Source organism: Phyllostomus hastatus, unplaced genomic scaffold (genome assembly GCF_019186645.2).
Source record: "Phyllostomus hastatus isolate PE091 unplaced genomic scaffold, TTU_PhHast_1.1 phas_contig_196, whole genome shotgun sequence".
Taxonomy (NCBI): domain Eukaryota; kingdom Metazoa; phylum Chordata; class Mammalia; order Chiroptera; family Phyllostomidae; genus Phyllostomus; species Phyllostomus hastatus.
In genome coordinates this window covers 32496593-32522898 of record NW_025333709.1, presented here as the reverse complement: position 1 = coordinate 32522898, position 26306 = coordinate 32496593, and the positions used below count along the sequence as shown (strand labels likewise).

Sequence of the window (26306 nt, the reverse complement as noted above, 5' to 3'; positions counted from 1 at the left end):
TTTGGAATGTCTTGCATATCGTGTTTTCAGGGGCTGAGTAAAGATTACTGCCCTCTAGGACTTTATAAAGTCAACTGGTGCACACTTATCTTATTCGCTGAAAGTCCCGGAGACCGAAAGAAGCTAATAATGCTGAAGTGATCCAGGGGTGTCCAACCTGAGGCCAGCGGGCCACATGTAGCCCCGGATGGCTGTGAATGTGGCCCGACACAAAATCGTAAATGTGCTTAAAACATTGTGAGATTTTTTCATGATAACATGTCATAATGTATTTAATGTGTGGCCCAAGACAACTCTTCTTCCAGTGTGGCCCAGAGACACCAAAAAGTTGGACACCCCCAGAATAGCTTGGTTCTTTCCAGCCCTGATGGTGGAATAACTCACTAGTATCTGCAAAGGATTACCCTGAGATGCTAATTTTCGTGAGTAGGTAGCTTCGTGAATTCCCCATGAAGCCACTGTCTGTACCTCCTCTAACCCTGGGCCCTGCACAGAGTCCGTGCAGCCATGGCTCCCTGTCTAGGGAGAGCAGCATGTTTGGGGAGTTTCTCTTTGTGGCCTTTCCTCCGTTTTCTCCCATCCTCAGTGTTGCTTCCAAGTTTCTAAGATGCATGTGTCCTGTTTGTTTGTTTGTTTGTTTGTTCGATTGTTTGTTTTTTGGAGGGGGAATTTCTCAGGTAAACTAATCTATACTGAAGTTTTAGAGGAATAATATCCCCAGAGGCCTCGGCATATTTTAAGAGGTATCTAGGACAGACATTAGGGTGGGTTTTGCTAGTGTTAAGACTCAGGTGTCAAAAGAAGAGACGTGTTTAGGCAAAATCCCTGGGCCTGTTAAAACCACCATGTGTCATGTCTTCTGTGCACCTTGGTGCCTGGTCTGGTGTTCACCTGCTGGAAGAATTCAGAAGGAGATGGGAAGGAGGCTCCTGGCCTGGCCATGCCCGGGAGACGTGTGCTCACAAAGAGCTGGTTTGCTTCCCTAAGGACTCCCAAGTTGTTTCCCAAAAATTATTCTTAGAAATTGACTAGCATCCAGAACATTTGCTAACCCCCCATGTCGTTCACTACTGAGGTAATCTCCTTTCGCTAAAGGTTAAAATAGATGGTTTCAGCAAGATTCCTTTTGATGTTCAATTGGTTTAGACAAGATATTTTCATAGCACTTTGATGATTTATAAGAAAAGGGTAAATCTAAAGTTTTGTTGTGCATGTAACCAAATACCCATGGGCTTAATTTTCTTTAAATCTTTGACTTTCCTTATGGTATTGTTTTTGTTTGTGTTTAAGTGGAAGTAGCATTGGTCTGGACTTGTAGGTTTCACCAGATTCTATTAGTTCACCTATTCACTTAACTATAAATACTTGGGCAAATTGTTTAACCCCCTGAATTGTAGTGATTTCATTTATCAAATAAAGCTGATACTGTTTTCCTAACAATCATGGGACTGATAGTGAACCACAGAGGTAGTATAAATGAGTTTTGTAAAAAGTACAAAATAAATATAAAGCATTCTTTATGCGTTGACTTCGGTGTTGGTTACACTGAAGTTTTGTGCCTTTCAAGAGAAACATGGCAGAAGTCTAGAGTGTCACCAGCTAGAACTTCCTTGGGAGGGAAGCCATGTCTAATTAGATGAAAAATCCATAAAGGTGACAACCTTCATTTTGGGATGAGATTACCAGCCTGAGCCACTAATAGGAAAGTTCAGAGATGCAGTGACCTGCCTGAACTGGCTGACCTATTGATTTCACTTCACCTTCCTCGAGGACCAACGGCACTTATGTCAACCTCTGTGTGTTTTCAGCTCAGTCCACCAACAGTGTGTTGTTTACTAAGTTTAAATGGTTTAATAATTTACTGGCACTCAAACCATTTTAGAAGTTACACCTAAGCGTTGAATTTTCTCTCTGTGTGCACAGAGCGCATGGCGCCTGTTATGACAGTGAACCTGGAGAATCAGACGACAAGTATTGGGGAAACCATTGAAGTTGCGTGTACAGCATCCGGGAATCCCTCTCCACAGATCTCCTGGTTTAAAGATAACGAGACACTCGTGGAAGACTCAGGTGAATAGAACATATCTGTCTCTCTTTGGTTGCAGAGTTGTCCTGGAGATGTTGTCTAAAATCCACATTATTTTTTCATTTGTTAGAGATAGATAGAGGTAACGATCTAAGTGTCTATACTCTGGTTCATTGCACAACCTTAGAATGAGAGTATTCAGGATCTGGTTGAATTCTCACAGAAGCCTGGGGTGATGAGGCAGCAGTTGCTTTGGAGTTAGATAGAATAGCCCAAGAGAAAGGACGACATTTATAGTTTAAATTTCTTTTTCCTGAAATACTCCACCAGGCCACACCATACATGAAAATCATCATTTTCCTCCTCTCTTAGGCATTGTACTGAAAGACGGGAACCGGAACCTAACCATCCGCAGGGTGAGGAAGGAGGACGAAGGCCTCTACACCTGCCAGGCCTGCAGTGTCCTTGGGTGTGCAAAAGTGGAGGCGTTTTTCATTGTGGAAGGTCAGTGGGCCTCGTCGGGCACATCAGACGGTTTTTAAAAATTAGCTTATGTCTTATGGACACTCATACACGTTGTGTAGGAAGATGATAGGTGGTTTTTAAAATATTCTTTGTATTTTGTAAATTTTCTATTATGACTATGCATTATTTTAACCAGAGAACATAATTACTGTCATTTTAATTTTGTTTGCCTCATTTTCTATCCCTGCAGTTCTCATTGTGGAAAAATTCTTAGCCAGGCCGGCAGAATTTCTGGCTTTCCCTGATTCTTTCTTTATTTGAATGGCTCTGTGAACTTGTTATATGGAATTATACCCCATGTTTATTTGGAAAATCACTAGAATAACTGCCTGGTCATGAAAATCAGTGCTATCTAGACCAGTCACCAATATTCATAGTTTTGCTGGGACTAAAGATAATTAAGATTCATTTGGGAACAATAGACCATTGCTTCTCTGAAATGAAAAATTGGGGGTTCTTATCTAAACGTGAAAGGATACTTGTATGTGCGAGCAGGAATGATGTGAAGTCTGGCATTTTCTCAGATGGGAAGGGTGATCCGTGACAGAATGTTTTATCTTCAGGAGTGTATTCCTGTGCCTTTTTTGCTTAATAACCCATCAGGGGACAATGACAATGCATTATGCCGGTGAAGGGATGGTATGCAAAGGGAGGGAAGGAGGGCGGTGACAGACGGAGGCATTGACAGATCTCTGTGAACTCCTCCTAACTTTTCTCTCCAAGTCTAGATTGCCGTCCCTTTAATCTGTCAAGTCTCTGTTGCCAAGTATTGCATCTTGATACCTTGACTTATTTTCAAATCTGGGTAGGCTTATTATCATTGCACACACTGCACTGGCGAATAAAATTTCAAGCGCATGGAATAAATAAAGATTTCACGTGACATGGTGATTTTGTCACTTCCACAGTGCTTCAGGCTTGGGGCAGATCCTTAGAGAGATGTCTTTTTCTCCTCCTTGCTTGGCCTTGCCTTCACTAACTGCTGCTGGGTACCAGTAGCTGACTGGGTACCTTTAGCACAGGGATTAGATTTACTTCTCACCTGAATAAAATATTAAGACAGGATGAGGTAAATGTTTATCTTCCCTGCTAGGTTCCCAAATGTTATTGTGGGAATATTAATACCCAGACTTATCTAGACAATTGAACCTCTGAACTTTTTACCTTGTATAAATTGACTTTTAATCTCTACATATAGAGAATGACTTCAGTATGACCATCAGAGGAACGAAATCTACTTCCAGGCATCTTTGGTGCTTGTCTCTCAACTGTGAACTCTTATTTTGCTAACACATTAATTACTGGTCTTTCTGCCTTCTTGAGGCCGCCATGGCCCACTCACAGCTGGTGGCTGGCTTGATTCACACTGCCCTCAGCCACAGGGGACCTTAAGTGATAATTGCTTCCTTATCACCTCTTTGCTAATCACTCTGAGTGGTTAGCCCCCAGTCCTTAATTTCACCCACTCAGAGCTGTCCTCTGGAACCCTGAGCTTCTGCAGCTTTTTTCCTTCTCTTTCCCTTCCCTAGAGTTTTTTTTTAATTTTTCAATGACAGTTGACATACAATTTTGTATTAGTTTTAGGTGTACAACACAGTGATTAAATATTGATGTAATGTAGGGAGTGATCACTTCAAGAAGTCTAGTACCCACCTGACACCACACATAGTGAGTACAACATTATTGACTATATTCCCTAAGCCGTACTTTATAGCCTGTGACTGTTTCTGTAACTGGTAATTTGTACATCTTAGTCCCTTCCCCCTTTTCATCCATTTTTGCCAAAACCCCTCCCATCTGGCAAACATCAAAATGTTCTTTATTCGTTTGTTTGTATTTTGTTTGTTTGTTGTTAGTCTTTCTCAAACACCATACACATCAAAACACAGATTATCAGAGTAAAACTGGATGTTTATCTTCTCCCATTAGAAATACTTTTCTTCTCTATAGAACATGACCTGTTTTCTTTCCACCAAAGTCTTCTTTCAACCACTTTCTATGGTTGTCTTTGAAGACATTAACATTTCTATCCTTCATTGCCTTAGAATTTTATTGTTGGAAGTTTTCATGAGCAAAGTTTTACAAACCTTAAATTACCCATGAAATATATTATAGCCGCCATCCGAGTCAGAGGCATGGGGCTTTTTATTTAGGACGTTTCCCTGTTGGTAAGCCTGAACTTTGTCATCTTACACCAAAAGATGTGTCTCCAATGGTTGATGTTCATTCAATTGTGTCTTTCCAGGTGCCCAGGAAAAGACAAACTTGGAAGTCATTATTCTAGTAGGCACTGCAGTGATCGCCATGTTCTTCTGGCTACTTCTTGTCATTGTTCTACGGACTGTGAAGCGGGTAACAAAATAATTTCTCTTCCACCCCATGCACTTTGGTTTTCATGATTAATGAAAGCTGACTGGGGCTCTTTGAGTTGTTTCTTCCCATTGTTATGGGCTCAATGAGCACAGTTTATTTCAATACAATAACATTCTTGCCCATTTTCTTTTGGCTGGACCACTGGGCTTTAATTGATAGAAGCCACTAGAGGAGAAAACGGCTTGGACCGTCTAGTGTAATTAAGATTTAAGAACTTAATTCTGAGCTCATTTAGTTGAGGGGACACTGGAAACAGGATTATAATAAGACTACTCTCACACTCCATGAGTTTTATTTGAAAATGAGACATCAGGAATGGAGCTTCTACCAAAATAATAATAAGCACACAAAACAACAGCCAAACAACGGAATGTGTGTTACTTAAAGGAGTAATGCTTTCCAGGCCAATGGAGGGGAACTGAAGACAGGCTACTTGTCCATCGTCATGGATCCAGATGAACTCCCCCTGGACGAACACTGTGAACGCCTGCCTTATGATGCCAGCAAATGGGAGTTCCCCAGGGACCGGCTGAAACTAGGTGTGCTTTCAAGTGGTATTGACTTGCTATTGGGTTTATCAGACCATCTCTTCTTTCTTTAGGATGATGACACATCTAGCCTATGCCAAGGTTGGATTCTAGTTCAGAAAGCATTTCATCTCTTGAATTTGAATAATCATCCTTTTAGTTACTTAAAAGTAGGGTCCCTTATAATTATCCAAAGCAGGACATTTGGAGGGTGAAGGGAAGAGATACCTAAATAATTAAGCCAGGACCAGGAGTAAACTGGACTGTCCGTGTTAAACTAGGATGTATGGTTACCCTATCTACTTGGAATCTGCATATCACTTTGGTGGAATAATAGCCCAAGTCCGTTTTGCCACCAAGTCCAATTTGTCGCCACTGTCATTGTTGACTGTAGGTAAGCCTCTCGGTCGTGGTGCCTTTGGCCAAGTGATTGAAGCAGATGCCTTTGGAATCGACAAGACAGCAACTTGCAAGACAGTGGCCGTCAAAATGTTGAAAGGTAAAAAGCAAAGTCATGTGGTGGTGTGACCCTCTCTCTCTTTCATCTGGTCATTACACAAGATGAACAGCTTGTATCAGTGGCTCTGTGGTCAGGTGGGCCCACCAGTCCAGCAGTCAGTCAACCTGTATACCTTTGTGCATATTGGAAAAAAGTCCCCTTATAGCCTGTGCTGGGGTGCATGGCCAGGCAGGCAAAATTGGGGATGGGTTTCAGCTGCCCGCTCCCTCCTTCCCTACCTTGCCCAGAAGTCCTTGTATAGGACACAGCTTGCACAACTGTCCTGAGTGGCTTTGCTCTAGTGAGAAAAAACCACCTTGGTTATATACAAATTGTTTTGTACTATATTATGGTGCATTGGTAAGATAATTATAGACCATCCAGAAACATGAAGAGAAATTTGATATAATAAGTAAAAATAGTAGAGTACAAAAACAACATGTTCCCTATAATTGGAATATGTAAAAGATTTCATATATAAAAATAATATGCAGCCCTGGCTGGCGTAGCTCAGTGGATTGGACACGGGCTGCAAACCAAAGTGTCGCAGGTTCGATTCCCAGCCAGGGTACATGCCTGGGTTGCAGGCCATAACCCCCAGCAACCGCACATTGATGTTTTTCTCTCTCTCTCTATTTCCTTCCCTTCCCTCTCTAAAAATAAATAAATAAAATCTTTAAAATAATAATAATATGCAAAATATGAATGGTTGTGCTAGGAAAAAAGGATTACGGGTGATATTTAGAAAATTAAAACCTTTGTGAACAATTGTCAATCCTAACAGTGATGGAGTTCTGGTCTTGCCATTTTAATTTGGGGAAGTGATGCATACAGCACCTTTTGCTCCAATTATGATGTGCTTTTATTGATGGAGATGATGCTACCTACCCTTTGCCAGTAGGTCTTGTGCATTTCAAAGCCATCTCTCTCCTTTTGCCTATTCTCTTTCATGGCCAAGGGGATATGTAATTTTGAGGTGGCTCATTAGGACCTGAGGTGTGGACCATGTCTGTGAATTATAGGGAAGTGTACCAGCCAGCACTGGATCAAACTCACAGTCTTCGCCTCATCAGCCTCATATGCCAACTGGCCTTACCAGCTGGCCCCTGTTAAGTTTCCTGCTTGGCACAGATTGGTGGGAACTTCAGCACAGCCCCAAACACACAAGGATATTTAATACGTGGTATTGCTTCCTTACGAGGAAGCACTGAAGTAATCAGGCCCCAAAAAGCATAGTAAACCTGGTATATGAAAATCCAATTTTGTAAAAGAAGAGAATCTGGGCATGATTCCATTTGCAGATGGATTCTCCACTTGCAAAAGACTTCACTATGAATTCTTTTAAATATCAAACATTCTGTATGCACTTAAAGGAAGAATTTGATTTAGAATCAGAAAATATAATTTATACCTAACTTTTAGGGGAATGCACCTAGTCTGTAAAGGGGGCTACAGTTGACTTATCCCTGGAGAGGAGATTGCAGAGATGCACCAGTCTTCCTAAGGCAATGCCCACATTTACGATTGCCCTGTTTGCCCTGCATTTGCAGAAGGAGCAACACACAGTGAACACCGAGCCCTCATGTCTGAACTCAAGATCCTCATTCACATTGGCCATCATCTCAATGTGGTCAATCTCCTGGGTGCCTGTACGAAGCCAGGAGGTGAGTACCTGTGGGTGGTTCTGGTTCCCCGATTCAGGCATGTGCATCTCTGTTGCTATTTGAGAGAAACCACTCAACTCCCATGGCTTTGATTCCCTTAACTTAGGATACTTGGCCAGATTTCCAGATACAGGATGTGGCAAAAGTAGGTTTACAGTTATGAGTATGCAAAACACAGGGCTGACTCTTGTATTATACTTATGAATTACTGTATGATTTTCCATACGAACAACTGTAAACCTACTTTTGCCCCACCCTGTATAAATATATTTCATGGAGGTTATATGGACACTATAAATTATTCTGTCTCTTCGTGTGAATGAAAAAAAGGTCACATCCCTATGATACAGGCTGTTACTTGTGGAGCAGGTATTTAGATGAGAAAAGTAAACTTCCCCCAAACTTGGAAACAAAAGACACTGACAGTAGGTCTCCCTAAAACGGACTCATCGTAAGTGATTATGTTGAAAAGCAAATGGGTGTGTTTCTTTTTTAAACTTTTGTCAGTCTTGTGGAATCGCCCTTTGGAAAAAGCCAAGCTACCATATAAGGGGCTTATGACCAGCTGATTTCTATGATTCTGTCCCCAGAGAAAGGTTGTAGTGTTTAAATGATGTTTTCTGGTTGAAAAATATATTAAACACTTAGGGAGAAACGTGAGTGAATCACGTTCTCCTTTCCTGACATGCTGTGCTGTCCGCAGGCCCGCTCATGGTGATTGTGGAATTCTGCAAGTTTGGAAACCTGTCCACTTACTTAAGGAGCAAGAGGAATGAATTTGTCCCTTACAAGGTATGGCATTCCTTACCTCAACTCTGGCTGCACTGTAAAAGGGGGGGAAATTCAAACTGGTACAGGTTAATTTTTTTGTTAAAATTCTGTGAAAAACTTGTAAGGGGTCTTCTGACATTATCTTGTGGGTGGACGTAGACTTCTCATGATTTATTTTTGTGGCTTCATCTATGGACCCATGATAGGTGGTGCCTGGAGAGGGGAGAAGGTAGGCGTGGCTAAGGAAAGGAAGGGCCACTCGGTAGTAGTCTCTGTCCCCGGAGTGGAAATCCCTCTGTAGAGAGCACCCTAATGTTGGAAGTGTGCCTGAGTGAAACTTGAAACAAGGCATTTATCTGTGTGAGCTCAAGAAGGAACGAGGCTCTGTGGAAGAAAATCTATTATCAAAAATACTTGTCCAAAATTTTCGCCTAGAGACTGCATAATCCTGACATTGATGTCCTTCTGGTCTGTTTTTAAGTAGTTACAACTGTTTTCAAAGTTTGCTACATTTTAGCGGTCCATTTTGTAGTCAAGGAGTTTGTTCATGTGCTTTTTTTATAGACCAAAGGGGCCCGATTCCGTCCAGGGAAAGAATACGTTGGGGAAATCACCGTGGACCCTAAACGCCGCTTGGACAGCATCACCAGTAGCCAGAGCTCAGCCAGCTCCGGATTTGTTGAGGAGAAGTCCCTCAGTGATGTGGAAGAGGAGGAAGGTGCCTGCCATTGCTTTCTCATGCATGCTCTTGTAGGAACAGACGAGGTGACAGGGTGCTATGAGCAGTGCTGCCATGGGAAAAGTCCAATACTACCTCCTATTTGAAAGACAGCTGAATTTCTAGACTGGCTGCCTTTAGTCCCCCCAGAGGGGAAGTGTGGAAGCTCTACATAACAGCAGGCGAGGCTGCAAGACGAAGCCTGGCCAGCCTGAGCCATCTCGAACGCCAGGAGAACTAAGCGGTTGGCAGCTATCAAACCAATGTTCTCAAGATGTTGGTTCAGCACTTCTGAGCAGGAGAGGCTCAGTGCTGTGTTCCAGAAGGGCAGGAGAAGGCGCTCCAGTGGCTGATTAGTCTCCTCGTTGCCCCAAGCATTTCAGCCCCATCTTGCTTACTTCACCAGCCCAACAGAAGTCCTTCACTTAATCATACCCAGCCTTCTCCAAGGCAGTATAGGGGACATCTGGTACTTCTTCCCCACCCTAAGTGATTTATCAAGTCTTGCTTCTAACCATACTTCCTCAGAGGCATCTTGAGAAATACACTTTTCTTTATCTGGTCGTATTTCTGATGATATTTTAGGGTTCTTTCTGAATGCTGCTACCTTCTCAGCCTCACTTCCAGGACTTCTTCCAACTCCAGGATACACTATACACCCGCTTCCCCCAGAAGGAGCAGAGAGTGCTCATGGAGGCAGAGCTAGGGCTTCCTGACATCTGGCTCCTCGTGAGGCATGAGCTTAGAATAATCCAGTTATGAAATAGTGGAAGAACTCGCTTCCCTTTCCCTGGATGTGAGGCCATAGATAGTACTGGCCTCTGACTTCTTGCCCTGAGAAGCCTAGTGGGCAGTGTGAGGCTGGAAGGGGGTCTGGAAGAGTGTGAGGAGGTGGTCCAGACCTCGAGGAACTGGACCCACTCTGAGGGGAGCCACCTTGGCCCTGTCCTCTCTCTCTCCCAAAACGGGGGCCAGGGAGCTGCAAACCCAAGGGACTGGGCTCGTATGACGGCGCAGAAGGAGGGCTGGCCTAGAATTTTAACTCCCTCTCCTCATTGGGAAAATGAAGAGCTCTCACTGGTTCTTCACCGAGAGCCCTGTAGCCCTGAGCATAAAAGTCATTGAGAAAATGGTTCGAAGTGTTTTTAATATGCACAAAGTTATTACGACTGAGTTTTCACTTATTGTACTTTGGTATTTGACTCCAGGAAAGAAGTCGTGTCTTATCCTATCTGACTAAAATTAAGAGATCGTGTTGAAACACACATTAATGTCTTAGCAGTTATTTGTACCAGTTGCATGGAAGTAAATACCTCCAGTTTATGAAATTCATCATTTGTCTTCACGTTCCTGCATTCCCTCATTCACATCTTTGAAGGAGAGAAAGCATCCTCCTAGGCCAGATTTATTGCATCTGTAGCACTTTCCCATCTTGAAAGTGAGAGAACTAAATCTGTTTCTAGTATTTTTAGTTATCCGTTGTAGATTATAATTTGACCTTTGTCATTTGTCCCAGGACAAAGCCTGGAGACAAAAGATTCGGTGACCCTGCATATTGTTGTTTTATTTTTAGAGTTCTTGATATGAAACTATTGTTTATCCCTCTGGGTACATGAAAAAAAAAACAAGTTTAAAACAGTAAATTTGAACAAGTTCTCTTCCACCCTGCTATCTGGGCCAATTTCACCTCTATTCTGTCTCCTGGACTCGCTGGTTCAATCTGGCTGAAATGGAAAAACTATTATTTTTGCTAAGGGGTATGATGAAGGCTAATAATACTGGGTTTCAGCAAATTTACAGAAGATAGAGGCATTCTCTTTCTGCTTGTATTTCCTGAATTTAACTCGCACGTTCTGAAATGAAGACTATTCTTAAAAAAACTTATAAATAAATTGTTTCTGTTGGAAATACTGATCTCCGTACTCCTGGATCTTCTTGCAGCTTCTGAAGACCTGTACAAAAACTTCTTGACCCTGGAGCATCTCATCTGTTACAGCTTCCAGGTGGCCAAGGGCATGGAGTTTTTGGCATCTCGGAAGGTAAGAGAGCTCAAGGGCAAACAAAGTATCTCTGCAGTTCACAGATGTGGAAATAAGGTCTCCAGTGCCAGGTACTGGTGTTTGCTTGGCGCTATAGTTCATTCACCCGTCTGGGGAATAGTAAAAGAATTCTCTAGGGGGAATTCTCTGCCCCCTGAGGGGGTAATAAGGATTTCATGAAATTAATTTCTGTGATTTTTGAGCCTTTGATTAATGAGCATCCATGAACTGTTAGGCAGTCTTCTCAGCACTAACTGTGTGAATACTGTGTGAACAAACAGGCAGAACTCTGCAGCTTCATGGAGTTTACATTCTGTGGGGAGGAACAAACAGTAAATGTCAGCAAGTAAAATACACAGCAGATTAGATGGGAGTAAGCACTGCGGGGAAAATTAAGCAGGAAAGGTAATGGAGTATACAGGAGTGCTGTGTCTGTGTGTGTGCGTGCCCTTCTGTCTGTGTATGTCAGTTTTAAACAAAGTGGACGAGGAAGACTTTGTAAGAATGTGACATTTGAGCAATGACCTAGAAGACGTGAGGGGATTGAGCCTTGTGGATATGTTGGTGTAAGTCTATTTTTAATTTACATTCATCGCCATCCATCAAAAAACATGTGTTAGTAGTATAATTAGAAACCAGGAAGGACAGGCTTCAGATGAGAGCGATGAAAGAGCTAAAATTAGAAAAGTAGGCCAAACAAAGGCTGAGGTGGGGACGTGACAAGTTACAAATATTGTGAAGGGTGTAAACACTCCGGAGGGAGCAAGGTAGATTCAGGCTACTGCTCTGGACAAGGAAGGGTACAGTGGATGGTTCAACATTAAACAAGAAAAATTCAAATTAAATTTCAAGAAAAATTGTTTCACAAAATGCATTTGTTGCAGTTTTGTGGGGGGAAGAAAGACAAAGAGTTTTGGAGTTTATTATTTTTTTGTTTATTTGCTTCTAAATCAGAGCGACATCCCTAACCCACTTATTTTCCTGAGGTTTCGGAGCTTCAGGATCTCAGATATGCCTGCCGGGAGCGCTTGTCTTCCTCCTCCTACGGGGCAGGGAGGAAGGTGGAGTCTCACAGGATTTTCTCAAAGAGAAAAGCTCTTTGCCCTTCTTGGAGATTCTGATTTTTTTTAATTACTTTTTTAAGGCCATAGCCTGCCATTTAGTCAGGGTTCTTTTCAGTGACTGGGGGAGGAAGCTAAAGATCCTTTAGCTTCCCCTGCTTTATTGAATACCACCAGGTTGTTGGGCAAATAATGGAAGCACTTAGGTTGGAAAGAAACTAGGAAGTGTTGTCTCTTTTTTGGAACCTCCTGTCTTGCTCAGTCATGCTAGACAATGTGTTTTTAAATACGCCTCCTTCAGAGGAAAGTGCTACCCAGATGTGAGGTGCGAGCGGTCAGGGATGCTGGGCTCACGTGATCACCTCTGCACTGACCTGAGAATTCTCATCAAAGCTTTTCATTCATTTAAAAGTGTCTCCCTTGACTTACTCTCTTGCAGTTCTACCAGGTGGAGCTAAAGCTGCTTGGCAGTAGGAAGTTAGATGATGTTGGGGGACATAGAGAGAGGAAGGACAGGAGTGGAAAAGAATAGAAAGAAAGCCAGGGAGAGCTGGTTTTCCTTCGTAGTGCACCAGAGAATCGGCCTGGCTAATGAGAAGCTGCAATGGCTTCAGTAGACCTTTATGATAATCCCCCACTTTGAAAACAGGATGAACCCCACTGGGAACTGTTTATCAGAGCCAGCCCAGCTTCAGTTACATATGGAATGGGGAAACCAACAAACCAGTGAGAGTCCTTGTTTCTGGTTTCCGTGCATTCATTCAAAATAAATCCCATTCTGGGGCGTCCCTTAGAATAACATGTTTCAACTGTATATGGAGCCAGGCAAAAGGGATGTGTGGATGTGACCAGAAACACATTCTTAATTGTGTCCAAGAAAAGTCTATTTATGACTCCCTCATCATACTATAACTTAATTATTTAACTCCAAAGTCTGGGCCTGTTTGTGGAATAAACAGATGTGCATCTCAACAAAACTCAGACTTTTCCCCTGAAGTGCTGATAAAAGATATTAACCCAGTGCTTGTTAATCAGTTGGTTTTCTGATGTGGGTTTTTTTTAAAGCATGAGGTCACAACAGATGTAGAAAAGATCAGCTGTGCTGAGACCTAACGCACACATGATTCTTTTTGCAGTGTATCCACAGGGACCTGGCGGCACGAAATATCCTCCTGTCGGAGAAGAACGTGGTTAAAATCTGTGACTTTGGCTTGGCCCGGGATATTTATAAAGACCCGGATTATGTCAGAAAAGGAGATGTAAGTTTCAAAGGTGAACCCAGTGGCCTCTTGAGTTGCGGAATTCAAACCCCTCTTAGCACGCATCCAGAGCCTGTGTTCAGGAATAAAGGAAGTGTTTTCCTTCAGAAACTTGCCAAGTTGGAAGCTGATTCCTTGTCTTCTACCCTCTTAGGCACGCCTCCCTTTGAAATGGATGGCCCCAGAAACAATTTTTGACAGAGTGTACACAATTCAGAGTGATGTGTGGTCTTTTGGTGTCTTGCTCTGGGAAATATTTTCCTTAGGTGAGTAACTTCTCTTGGTATTTCCATCTATACTCCAAAGAGAATGATAATAGCCTGTGACCCCCAACACACCTTTCCCTGTCTTGTATCCAACCTTTCTTGAGTGAAACATACTTGTAAGCTTTGTATTGTAAAACCTTAAAACAAAAGAAAGGAAGGATGAAAAATATATAGATGATCTGTATGCTCAAGAAGCAGATTCAGGGCTTCCTACAAGAGATCAAATCACACAACAATCATCCCATTCCTGTTTTTTTCTAGGTGCTTCCCCTTATCCTGGAGTGAAGATTGATGAGGAATTTTGCAGGCGATTGAAAGAAGGAACTAGGATGAGGGCCCCTGATTACACCACACCAGAAATGTGAGCCTTTAATAGTATCCTTCTATTCTCTCCCTCTGCTCCCTGCCTAAGAGACTTGCCATCTCGAACTCCTCCTTCGTGGCCCAGTTTGCGCCCTGCCTCTTTCTTACAGTCCTTCCTTGATGGTCTCAAGCCCTGAGCGATCTCTTCTCCTTGAAATGACAGCATTTTGTCTACACCATCCAGTTCATTTTTATTAAGTGTTGATCTGCAGTTTTCCTTCCTGTACCCACCTGATGCTCCAAGTGCAGGGAGGCATCAAATGTCTTGCGTATCCCTGTTTAACATCTTGCCTCCTGATGGACTCTCTGTAAACATTTACTCATTCAAGTGCTTACTTTCAGCCTCAGATCAGAAGGAAAGAGGCAGTTAATTAATGCCTTTAGGCATTATTTAATATTTAATATTATCTATTAAATATTAAATTATTTATAATACTAAACCTGTGCTGTATTATGTATTAATATTAAATTATTTATTATTTAGTATTAATTAATTGATATTTTGCTTCTCTAGGTACCAGACCATGCTTGACTGCTGGCACGGGGAGCCCAGCCAGAGACCCACGTTTTCAGAGCTGGTGGAACACTTGGGAAATCTGTTACAAGCTAATGCTCAGCAGGTTTGTCACCTCCATCCAGGAAGCTTCTTAAAAGAGTACTCAGCTGTCAGGACTCCTCTGCTGCCTACACCTTGTCGTGGCCACCGTGCTGTTCTCTCAGCCACCGAATAAGAAGCTGTAGTCTTCCCGATCTGAGCAGGAGGGGTTTATTCTAAGCTCTAATTGCCCTTTGAGACAGATGAGATCCTAATTCATAACCTGGGAGCAGACCACTCTTAGTCTTCACAGTGTTCCTTTCTGTTAAGTCTTCAGATGCTCTTTTAAAGTCAACACTGACCAACTAGTTGATCCAAAGAATATCAATAATGGATGGAATTTCAAGGAATTTTTAATATATTCTGCAGGCAAAAACACATCTGAACCCTGCAAAATAGATGGCTTTATTTTCCCCCCAATAAAATCCCAGGCCCCTATAACTTCCAGAGGAGGATTTTAGACTTGTAGCCTTTGCCACTAGAAAGTTATTTAATCTCCCGTCAACACCTCTTACTATAGTGAATGGAAGCCAATTTCCTCCAGCTTTTCTTTTGAACAGCTGGGGGACAGTGGGTCAAATCTGTTTTTATTGTGAACCTCTCAAACATTTAAAGGTATCATCTTGCCCTTCATTTCTTTCTTTTTCTTTTCTTTAAAGATTTTATTTATTTATTTTTAGAGAGGGAAGGGAGGGAGAGAGAGAGAGAGAGAGAGAGAGAGAGAAAGAGAAAGAGAGAGACATCAATGTGAGGTTGCTGGGGGTTATGGCCTGCAACCCAGGCTTGTACCCTGGCTGGGAATTCAACCTGGGACACTTTGGTTCCCAGCCCAAGCTCAATCCACTGAGCTACGCCAGCCAGGGCTATTTCTTTCTTTTGATGAAATAGTTAAGTTGTGACGCCTCTTTTTTTAGAAGACCCATTTTCCTGCATGTTTATTGCTTTTCTCTAGACCATCGTCAGTTTCTCCCTTGCCTTGAAATCCACAGGCCAGCACTGGCTGACGCGTCCTTTAAAGGACCTGGCTTGCGTGGATGGTTTCTCAGCTCTGAGGGGCTCCATGTGCTCTGCTGCCGCGTACTCCACCAAGCCTGCTTGGTCTTCATTGTGGCCACAGTGTTCTGTGTCCCCTCACCCATCTCCCTACTCATGAACTCCTTTAATACACTTTCAGGCACACATTTCTTTCCAGCGCCCTTTTGTTTTTGGACAAGCCATTTTTAATGTTGTCTTAAAGTTTTACATTTCAGATATGAAGGCAACACACCCCCTAACCAAGAAGGCCCCTTGCCCTTTGTTTCTCATGAAAAGGCCCTTGAAGCACTGAAGCCATAACAATAGCACTCTGTGTTTATTGTTTCAGGATGGCAAAGACTACATTGTTCTTCCCATATCAGAGACTTTGAGCATGGAAGAGGATTCTGGACTCTCTCTGCCCACCTCACCTGTTTCCTGTATGGAGGAAGAGGAAGTGTGTGACCCCAAATTCCATTATGACAACACAGCAGGAATCAGGTACTGTCTTTGGCCAACGTCCCCCGGGGGTTGGGCCTCAAGGTCAGCTTGGGGAGGGGGGTGGGAGGAAGACATTTTATAAAGCTGCGGCATCCCACTTGCACGTGCAGCCACAGCCCTGACACTAACAGAAAGAGAAGCGCTCCTCGGAGAGGGCCTGGTAGGTGTGTTTCCTCCCATCTGTAGCCCACATTGCTGCCATAGCTCTTTCTTTCAGAATTTTAAGCCCTGCAGCTGCAAATAGCTGGAATGCCATAGTTTGTTAATCTCCAGACAAAGAGACCGATTTTACAAAGACATCTGCATTTAAATTATCCCCATGTATTCTTTTATTAATGTGAATTAAGTAGGTTAGGAAGATCCAGGAAGGAAGAGTTCTAGGCATCTGTGAAAACAGACTTGTGCCTCTGGGGCGAGGAGACAGCGAGCCATGGGGATGTGCCCCGTGGCAGCCTGGACAGCACATCTTCAGAAGCCCCGCCCAAGTCTGATCTTTAGGGTTTTATTACATAATGAGGCTTCTGGGCTTATTTAAAACATGTGCACTGCAGCCCTTCCCTGATTTCTAAAGGGGTTCTGAAGGCAGCTTCCTTTTCTCTCTCTCCCAGCACCTGTGCATAAGGAAAAAGTTGATATGGTTTCCTACATTATGATGTTAAAATTGCCTTTTTCTAAGCCTGGGACTACTTCCCCTTGCTCTGTTTCTTTAGCACCCCTTTGGGTGTTTTCCTCCTCTAACTGGACCCCCTGACAGCCATGGCCCACAATGCCCTCTGGAGCATGCCGTGGCTGCAGGGAGGGGTGCAGGCCTTTGAGCACTTGGCCGGGTTGCCATGTAGCAGGTGAGGAGGCAGCCTGAGCCATCAGTGTTGTGGCGTCAACCACAGGGGGCATCAAGAGCTCTGTTATGAGCGAGAAGAAAGCTCAGAGTCGCTGGAGGCAACATGTGAACCATTCTATTTTGTCAAGAACTCTGGGCATTTTTCAAAGAGCTTTTCCTTATATTATCAGATTTTGCCCACATGATAACTCTGTGTTAGGCAAGGTAGGAAGTGTGCTCTTTTAGGACACAGATGTTGAACGTGAGTTCGGAGTGATTACCTGGGGGAATACAATATTCTGATTCAAGATCCAGATTTTGAGTCAGATAGAAGTGGCTTGCATGCCCAGGTAAGCTTTTGAGCAGCTATGTGACTTGGGGCAGGTCTTCATTGCAACCCAGGTGAGGTCACTGTTGTCATTCAGAGTAATTGTTGTGAGAATTACTGATATAATGCATTTCTAAGTGCCTGGCATTTAGGGAGCTCTCAATAATGATAGCTCTTATGTGAGCTGCTTAAATTTATATCCCCAGAATGATTCCATTTTCTCTGATGAACTCGGTGTCATTTTCTTCTATACCAAGGAGGGCCTAGCAGAGAGAAAGAGTCATGGAATGAAAGCCTACAGTTCCACTCCCATGTTAAAAACTCTTAGTTCAGCCCTGGCTGGCGTAGGTCAGTGGATTGAGCTCGGGCTGAGAACCAAAGCATCTCAGGTTCAATTCCTAGTCAGGGCACATGCCTAGGTTGCAGGCCACGTCCCCATTGGGGGCCATGTGAGAGGCAACCATACATTGATTCTCTCTCTCTCTTTCTCCCTCCCTTTCCCTCTCTAAAAATAAATAAAATCTTTGAAAAAAAATCTTAGCTCAAGTTCAGTTGGCCTTCTGGTACAGTAATTATTCCCACAACACTATTGCCTCCTCGTTTATCAGAAAGCCATGTGATCACGAGCTCTATTCCTTGGGTTTTCAGTGACCAGGTGGAACCAGGACCCAAGTCGGCAGTGTCTTGGCTCGCTCGGGCGCTTTGCATATGGTGCTGAGAGCCGATGAAGTCATGTTTGTGTAATGGAAGTGCCAAATGCGATGCTGGATCTAAGACAGGGCTGCTAACATTTATCCCCAGAAGCGTGGACAAATGTGACACCACACTCCGAACACAGGCCTGGCTTCTATTTTCTTCTTGTGGTTTTTGAATTGGTCTTTCCAGTTCAGTTTCTCTTTTATCCAGCCACAATTTGAAAAATAAAATGGAAATTGGAATCTTTTGTCTGCACCCCTTCCCAACCGCCTCCACCTTTTTTCCCCGTATAAAAATAAGACTCCACGGTCACATTTAAATCATCTGGGCTAAAGGAAAGGTATAATCCAGGCATCTGCGCATGGCACATGCCATTTATGCTCTCTATGGGTCTGCTTCCCTGGGGAGACAGAGACGAGGCTGGGGTGTGCTCGGCAGGCTTGTTTTCTCCTCTTCCACGCTGCCAGTCAAGTAGAAAAGTCGAGAAGTCGTTCTCACTTGCTCCCTCCTTCTAATTTTCAATTCCATTGCTTTATAAATAGAGCTGGACAGAGACATCACTGTGGGAGCCAACCCGATGATTTGTTGCCTGGTTAAAAAATATGTGTTCAACATTTATTTAGAGAGGGGCTGAGAGGTGTGCAGGGGAAGGGTGGGAAGAAAGGACCGCCGGTGTCTAGACTTAGCGTTTTCTCTCGTTTCCCTGAGGATAGGCTCTGGCCCCAAGTTTGCATGCTTTCTGCAAGAAAACACATATTAATTGCACTCATCTTTCTTCAAAGGCAGTTTGGGGACCATCTGCGGTGGCTCCATCTTTTTCCCTGGGAGTTTCATGTCCCACGCCAAGCAACGTATCAAAAATTTCTTTTCCATTCTCTCCCAGAAAAAGGTTTTGGCACATAGCATTTTCTTCATTTTGGTTAATTGTTGGTAATGATGAAATGTTCCTTGTAGAGTCATGCTTTCAGCTGGTCCCTTAATTTGGCTCTGATGTTAGGCAGCTGGAAGTGAAACTGTCTTTTCTCCATCTTTTACCTGTCTCACACCCCACATATCCTCTTCTCCCCACCACCTCTCACCACACAGGTCACGTAAAGAAGAGAACAGTGCTGTGCACATACTAAGTGCTTAATAAAAACTTGAACAATCATACCCACTGCTTTCTTCTTTTTCCTCCCTGATACTTTTCCAAGGGTGTCAGTATGGAGTAGGGTAAAACAAAACAAGACAAAGTAAAACAAAAAAACCCAACAACAACCAAAAAATCACCTCCATGGGCTTTAGTGTCTAAGACCAAAGTTCAAGTCTCAGTTCTAGCTGTTTCCTCCCTAAGGCTTAGCTTCCTCGTCTTCAAATGAGAAATAAAACACTGCCTGGGCTGGTGTGGCTCAGTGGATTGATCATGAGCCTGCAAACCAAATGGCCACCAGCTTGGTTCCCAGTCAGGGCATATGCCTGGGTTGCGGGCCAGGTCCCCAGTGGGGGGTGTTCGAGAAGCAACTAATCTGATGTTTCTCTCACTCTCTTTCTCCTTTCTTCCTCCTCTGTCTGCAAATAAAGAAATAAAATCTTTAAAACACACACACACAAAACCTATTTTGTAGTTTTGGAAAGAGCATATAAAACATGAAAATGCCTTTTTAACTGTGAAGGGCCGTGCAACTTTTGGAGTTACTGGGCTCAGAAGTCTAGCAACTATCCTTTCTAAGGTAACTGAATTAGTGCTCAAGATCACCAGCTTTGGTTGATTCTTCATCCTGAATAGCTCTTGAATCTGCCCACTTCTCCAAACCCCATGAGCATCACCTTTCTTTAGTCAGGCTGCCCTTCTTTATCTCAGATAAGTGGAATTTTCCCCATCATTGGTCTCACTGGTTCTGATCTTACCCTTCTCAACCCAGAGTCATCTTTCAAAAGGATATATCTGAGCTGGTCAATCTCATGCTTAAAATTCTTTAGTGCTTATTCATTATAATCCAAAATTATAATCCACGCATTTCAGTTCTGTGATTTTGGACAAGTTTATTAACCTTTCTGTGCCTCAATTTGTCATCTGAAGTTGGGACAATAATATCCTGCCGTAGAGAGGTACCATTTGTGAAGATGCCACAAGACAATGGTTGTGGAGCGTTGCGCACAGTGCTTGGCCCGTGGGAGGGGGTCCTGAACGAGTGAGTGAACCAGTGATAGACTATGCTACCCATGGGTTTTAGTAACTGCCACTTTTAGGGACTGAACTTAGGAGAAGAGGGCTCTTCCTCTCCCCTTGCATATCCTGTCTTGTTTCTTGTGGAGATTCCTGAGTGAGGATGTCACTGGTGAACTTCATTGGCTTCTCTCTGTAGGAAGAGGAACCTGCTTCCTAGGGCAGGGGTGGGAGACTCCGTTTCCATTCTCTACCTTCAGCCCAAGTGAGTCCTCACTCTCCTCGTTCACAGAAGACACAAGGAAACACAAGTTAGCATGTCCAGAAGACTACGTGTGGTGAGAGAGTGAGAAGGGAATTTTCTGTCTGGTCTTGTGAGAAGGACTTTCCTGCTCTCCACTTAGGCCGTTAGTGATTTTAACCAGGTCCCTCAGACCCACCCAGAGTCACAGGAAAGGGAAGGAGCACCTCCTGGACGCAGGTGACATGCTGTCTGATGAGTCCTATTTGGACTCCTGCAGGAAACTGGCACCCCCTTTGAATACAAAGGAGGACAACAAGCTCCTTTGGTCGATAGAACATCACTCTTTCTAAGAACACTTACCACCTGCCATTCGTTTACCACTCTCATTGTCCTCATTCATCCTTCTGACTCAGGGAGGGAAAGCTATGGCCAATACATTTTAAAGATGAGGCAACAGAGACATAGGAATATTTATGACTTTCCCAAGCTTGTGTAGACTCTGAAATTGACAGAATATCTCATGGGTCTTGGGCCACTGCCCTTTCCTAAGACCCACAACTCTGTGGGCTGAAAATAGGGGATAGTGAGACTCAGCCCCTCCCTTGTCTACACACTAAGGCTTTATTACGTGTAGACAGAGGAGATTGTCTTCAGATCCTGCTGACTTCAGCATCCTACAGTGAGAGTCAGTGAGATCTGCAGGTGTGTCCTTCACCCATCTTCCACTGGATGTTTGCTCTGTGGACATTACTCAGAAAAACTTTCCTAGGAGATGGCCCGGCGGATGTGAAACACTGGTAACGTGTCGAGAAGTCAGTGGAGGAGTCTCATGCAATCAGGAAGCCAAGCAGAGGGTGGTTGATCACTTAGTTTGCTGTTGTTGTCTTTAGTCCAGCCCTGGACCTCAGAAGCACAATTCAAAGGAAGAGGGGCTCATCTAGGCCCCTCATTTATATTATACTTTTAAATGGACTCTCACAGGAAATTAAGCCTTCAGTGAATGCTAGCAGAGAAAGATTTTTGTTTTGTTTTTCTTTTTCCAAAGGATGTTTTGAAGGTCACTATTAAACTTGTGGTTGAAAGATAATGAACTTAGGTATCACTTGTGGTATCTGCAGCCAAATATACCACCACTAAAATATAAATATTTTTTCTTTTGCAGTCAGTATCTGCAGAACAGTAAGCGAAAGAGCCGACCTGTGAGTGTAAAAACATTTGAAGATATCCCACTGGAAGAACCAGAAGTAAAAGTAATCCCAGATGTAAGTACATCTTTTAAAAATAGTCTTAAAAATTATACAGAAGATGAAACGTTAGCTAAGTAAATATTAGCCTAAGCATTGGAGACTTGCAGGCAAATTATAAGGCTTTCCTTGAGGGTCTGTGTCATGGGGTCGCTACTGAAAAGAAACTTACTCCGCAAGGAAAGCCCCTGGTACAAATTCAAGATACTCTACCCTCATGTCCAATTCCACTCAAGTGTAAATACTATCAAGGGAAAAGAAGGGTGAAATGGGTCCCTCAGCTTCTTCTTCCTAATTTCCTGTCTTCTTCCGGGCCTGGGTCTACTCCTAGGAAGCTACTCGTGCAGCTTGCAGAGTTCCTGGTTCGGGTACCTTTACCGTCCTCTGCAAAACATTGGAATGTGTTGTCTGATGGGTGGGTTAAGAAGTCAGTTTAATTAAGTAGCTGGTCCGTGCTCACACTCAATCACCTGTGCCATCTCATTGTCTCTTAAAAAGGACAACCAGACGGACAGTGGTATGGTTCTTGCATCAGAAGAGCTGAAAACCTTGGAAGACAAAACCAAATTATCTCCATCTTTTAGGTAAGGCTCAACCAAATAGAAAAGACTAATTTCAATGGGAATTTTTGGAAGGAACTTAGGATTTTCAATGTAGTTGCAGATCTTTTGCATTTTGTGTTGTTGGCTGGGCAGATTTACATCGAACTTAATGAGGAGCTTAAACAAATCAAACAATGAAGTGTAAGCCTAAAAAAATTTTAAATGAATCAAAGGATTTTTATGAGATTTGTCTGGTACTGGCTAAATAACAAAGAAATCATTGGCTGTGATCCCTGAAGAGTTTTTAAACCTGTACATGAAAGATGTGTCTGTCCTTGAGAAGTAAAATATATAAGTAAGCCAATAGCTACTTGTTTAGATTCTTAAATATTATTCGCTGAGCTCACCTTACTTAACTGTAGGAAAAATACTATGTTTTGAATATCATTTTCTCCATGAGGTTCAATAGGAATTTGTAGTTGCTTTGAATAGATGTACCTGCTTTGACTTAACAAATAAATGAAAATCTGAATTTATAAAAATAATAAGATGCATGACTGTAGGAGCAGGGGGTGGGCTGGATGCAGGAGGGGAAAGGGGGAAAAGTTGGAACAACTGTAATGGAATAACAATAAAATATTTAAAAATTAAAAAAGAATAGTAGGGTGCAGAATAATTATTTATTTGCTAGTGGGTTCACTCTAGGTAAGAATAGAGAAGATTTTGATCTACTTATAATCTAAACCAATAACCCATGGGTTATTGATGTTCATGTTGGGGAAAAAAAACATTAAAATGTTCCATTGTGCTATTTTGCTTGCCTTAAGCCCAAGGTAAGATACTGTGAGAGCTAATCATGTTTTATTCACAGATTCAAAATATATCCATTGAGCAATGACTGTGTGATAATTACCATGCCATTGCTTGAGACACTAAATTATTTTTATTGTGGTTAGATTGAAAGAAAAATTGCATTTCTAGCAATCTGAAATAATTTTTAAACCATGTATGAGCACAGAGTTAATAAAATCCTTTTTGCAATGTTTAATATGAATAATTTGGTAAGGTACTTATTAAAGGGAAAAAACTCACATCTCAGAATGATTCAAGAAGTGTAAGTCCTAAAGCTTTAGATCAGCAGAGCCTGCGCTTCTAAGCTTTGACACGATTACCATCTGTCATGAATCCACACCATTGAAAGCATTCTCTTCTTGCTGCTGAGTGATCCAGGTCTGCAGTCGTTCTGAAGAACGTGATTCTGATGAGTAAAAAAGCAGTTTCTGACATGTCTGGCTTGGTTGCACACACACATCGACTTATTAAAGTTTAACGTTGCTCGAGAACTTTATTGATGCCATACACATGCCTTGCGGTCCTCTAATTGACAGAGTGGGGAAGCACAAGTGGGCTTCAGAACATCCCAATTTCCTTTCATATCATGAAAGAGTCCCTTTGGCTCCTATCATTGTATACAAACTTGTCAATCTGTAAGGCCATAAAAATGTTCCATTGGTTGGAGCCTTTGCATAACTCAGGAGAGCTGCCTTTCATCTCATCTCAGGCTTGAAAGACTTGGACCTGAATAAGAGGACTTATCTGAAAGGACAAATTCATGCTAGTACCTGAAAATAGACATTGTCTGAGTAAACCTGATACGTTGATTAACAAGTGGGAGAGATAGGCGCTGGTGTCTCCAGGGAGATTACAGCCCTCATGGGGCCGGGGCAGGGGTTAGGGTAAGAAGCAGAAGAACTGCCTTCTCTTTGCCAACTCTTGTGGTTACATTTTTTTTTCCACAGTGGACTGATGCCCAGCAAAAGCAAAGAGTCTGTGGCATCTGAAGGCTCCAACCAGACCAGTGGCTACCAGTCCGGGTACCACTCGGATGACACGGACACCACTGTGTACTCCAGCGAGGAGGCAGAACTTTTGAAGCTGATGGAGATTGGGCCGCAGGCTGGCAGCACAGCTCAGATTCTCCAGCCTGACTCTGGGACCACGTTGAGTTTTCCTCCTATTTAAAAGGGGGCACCCAAGTCCCCCACTCCTGGAAATCACAAGAGAGGTGCTGCTCAGATTTTCAAGTGTTGTTCTTTCCACCACCAGGAAGTAGCCACATTTGATTTTCATTTCAAAAAAAAAAAATGGATCTCAGACTGCAGGGAGCCAGCCCCCCAGGCATTTCCTGACAAGATGCTTGTGACCCAAGAATGTGTCTGTGTCTTCCCCCAGTGTTGACCTTATTCTCTTTTTCATTTATTTGAAAAACACGTATGATACTCCCTGTTGTGGGTCTCCCCACAGGTTATAACAGAAGAAGTTGAAGAAATGGCTTCATCTCCCAAGACGTAGCTAAAAGTGGGGAGTTGACACCTCTGTAAAACTAGGTAATCCAGGCAATGGAAGTGCTTTTGGTGTTGAAGATGAGAAAGACCTTTAGGGCTGAGTGCATCTAAGAAGCTTTGTTTAGGATGTGGGCCCTGAGCCAAGTCTGACGTGTGGGGTTTGGACCGATAGAAAGGAAGATGTCGGCTTCCTTTGAGTGTGCTGGAGCCCGCAATGCATTGTGTAGGCTCCAGTGGAGGTGGGCACGGGGGCTGTGAGGCACTGCAAAGGCTTCAGACGAGGTTACTGGTTTTAGAAGGTTGCGTGCTCTTCCCAGTTGGGCTAAATGAGAGTTCCTTGTGCTGTTTCCGACTCCTAATGAGAGTTCCTTCCGGACTCTTACGTGTCTCCTGGCCAAGCCCCAGGAAGGAAATGATGCAGCTCTGGCTGCTTGTCTCCCAGGCTGATCCTTTATTCAGGCACCACAAAGAAAGGACATTCAGACAGAGGCTCCCTGTCGTGCTGAAGAATTCTGACTGTACAAACCAGCTTCTGGCTTCTCGTGGATGAACGCTCCCATGTCTGTCCCTGTGTGACGTGTCCGAGCCTGAATGCAGCAGGTTCGGCGTCAAGCTGTGGTGTCAAGACTCCAGGAAGGAGTTCCCTCAGTGGTTCCTTCTCCCCTCCCTGTGCCATCCCCCTCCCGTCCCCCAATTCACCAGTATTTTAGACATTTGGCCTCTGTACCCTAGTAAAAGCTGATTTGGTTTGTCCTCTCTCTGGATAATTTAGTCAGCTTTCAAAATTATTTTATAGCTGAAGTTATAACAATATCTATTGTATTGTGTAGACTTTTAACATGTAAAGCTCTTTCTACTGATTTCTGCCTTTGTTCTTTTCCTTTAAAAAACAAAACAAAACGTATTTTTCGTTTGGTACCATAGTGTGAGATGCTGGGAACCATGACTATAAAACATGCTATGGCACATATATTTATAGTCTGTTTATGTAGAAACAAATGTAATATATTAAAACCTTATATTATATATAATGAACTTTGTACTATTCACATTTTCTATCAGTACATGTAGCATAACAAAGGTCATAATGCTTTCAGTAATTGATGCCATTGTATTAAGAAAAACTGAAAAACTTGAAGGAATCCTTTTACAAGTTATCATGACTGTATCTATCATTTCTCTCACTTCTAAAACGAAGGAGGGAAATCAGATGTAATTTCCATGTGGTAGTTTTTTATTTTTACTTGTTCTCCTATTTTTCTTAAAAAGGATATTTTCATAAAATGTTTATATACTTTATAAACCAATAAAAGTATTCTTAGTAAAAAAAATGGTATAATATTATCCTACCTATTTTGAAGGTACATACTTCTGGCTGGAGATAGAATTACTTCTCTCCCTCCCCTTCCTCAGGACAGGACACAAAGATTTCACATACACGTGCACTCTCATTATAGTCCAAGCAGTTTTGGAAGTCTTGAAACATGTACTGAGAGACACGTGATCAGTTCTCTAAGGTATCTGTGGCCTCCAGTAACCCCCACGCCTGTCAGAATAGCCAGCCGTGAAGTCAGAGGGTGGGAGATGCAGAGACAGGTGGCCAGACCCAGGCAGTGCAGGGAAGCGGGAGCATATTGATAGTTCCCATAACAGGTTACTCTCTACTTATAGTGTCAGAACATCAGTTCCAGGGGTGCCATTTTTAACGATTACTTTGGCCTGAGTTCAGTGAGCAGAATT

At 42.9% G+C, this 26306-nt stretch overlaps 1 protein-coding gene across 1 annotated transcript in view; it reads left to right on the top strand.

The window, feature by feature from the left end:
- KDR (kinase insert domain receptor) overlaps positions 1-25897 on the top strand; it is a 44226-nt gene extending 18329 nt beyond the window's left edge. The window contains exons 14-30 of the mRNA XM_045834375.1: positions 1924-2070; positions 2399-2530; positions 4797-4903; positions 5328-5463; positions 5846-5950; positions 7501-7614; positions 8318-8406; positions 8950-9103; positions 11045-11142; positions 13340-13462; positions 13617-13728; positions 13990-14089; positions 14606-14711; positions 16050-16201; positions 21598-21697; positions 22178-22263; positions 24021-25897. Coding sequence (XP_045690331.1) covers positions 1924-2070; positions 2399-2530; positions 4797-4903; positions 5328-5463; positions 5846-5950; positions 7501-7614; positions 8318-8406; positions 8950-9103; positions 11045-11142; positions 13340-13462; positions 13617-13728; positions 13990-14089; positions 14606-14711; positions 16050-16201; positions 21598-21697; positions 22178-22263; positions 24021-24243 — 2084 coding nt within the window. The 3' untranslated portion in view covers positions 24244-25897. The remainder of the gene's footprint in view (positions 1-1923; positions 2071-2398; positions 2531-4796; positions 4904-5327; positions 5464-5845; positions 5951-7500; positions 7615-8317; positions 8407-8949; positions 9104-11044; positions 11143-13339; positions 13463-13616; positions 13729-13989; positions 14090-14605; positions 14712-16049; positions 16202-21597; positions 21698-22177; positions 22264-24020) is intronic.
- The last annotated feature ends 409 nt before the right edge of the window (positions 25898-26306 follow it).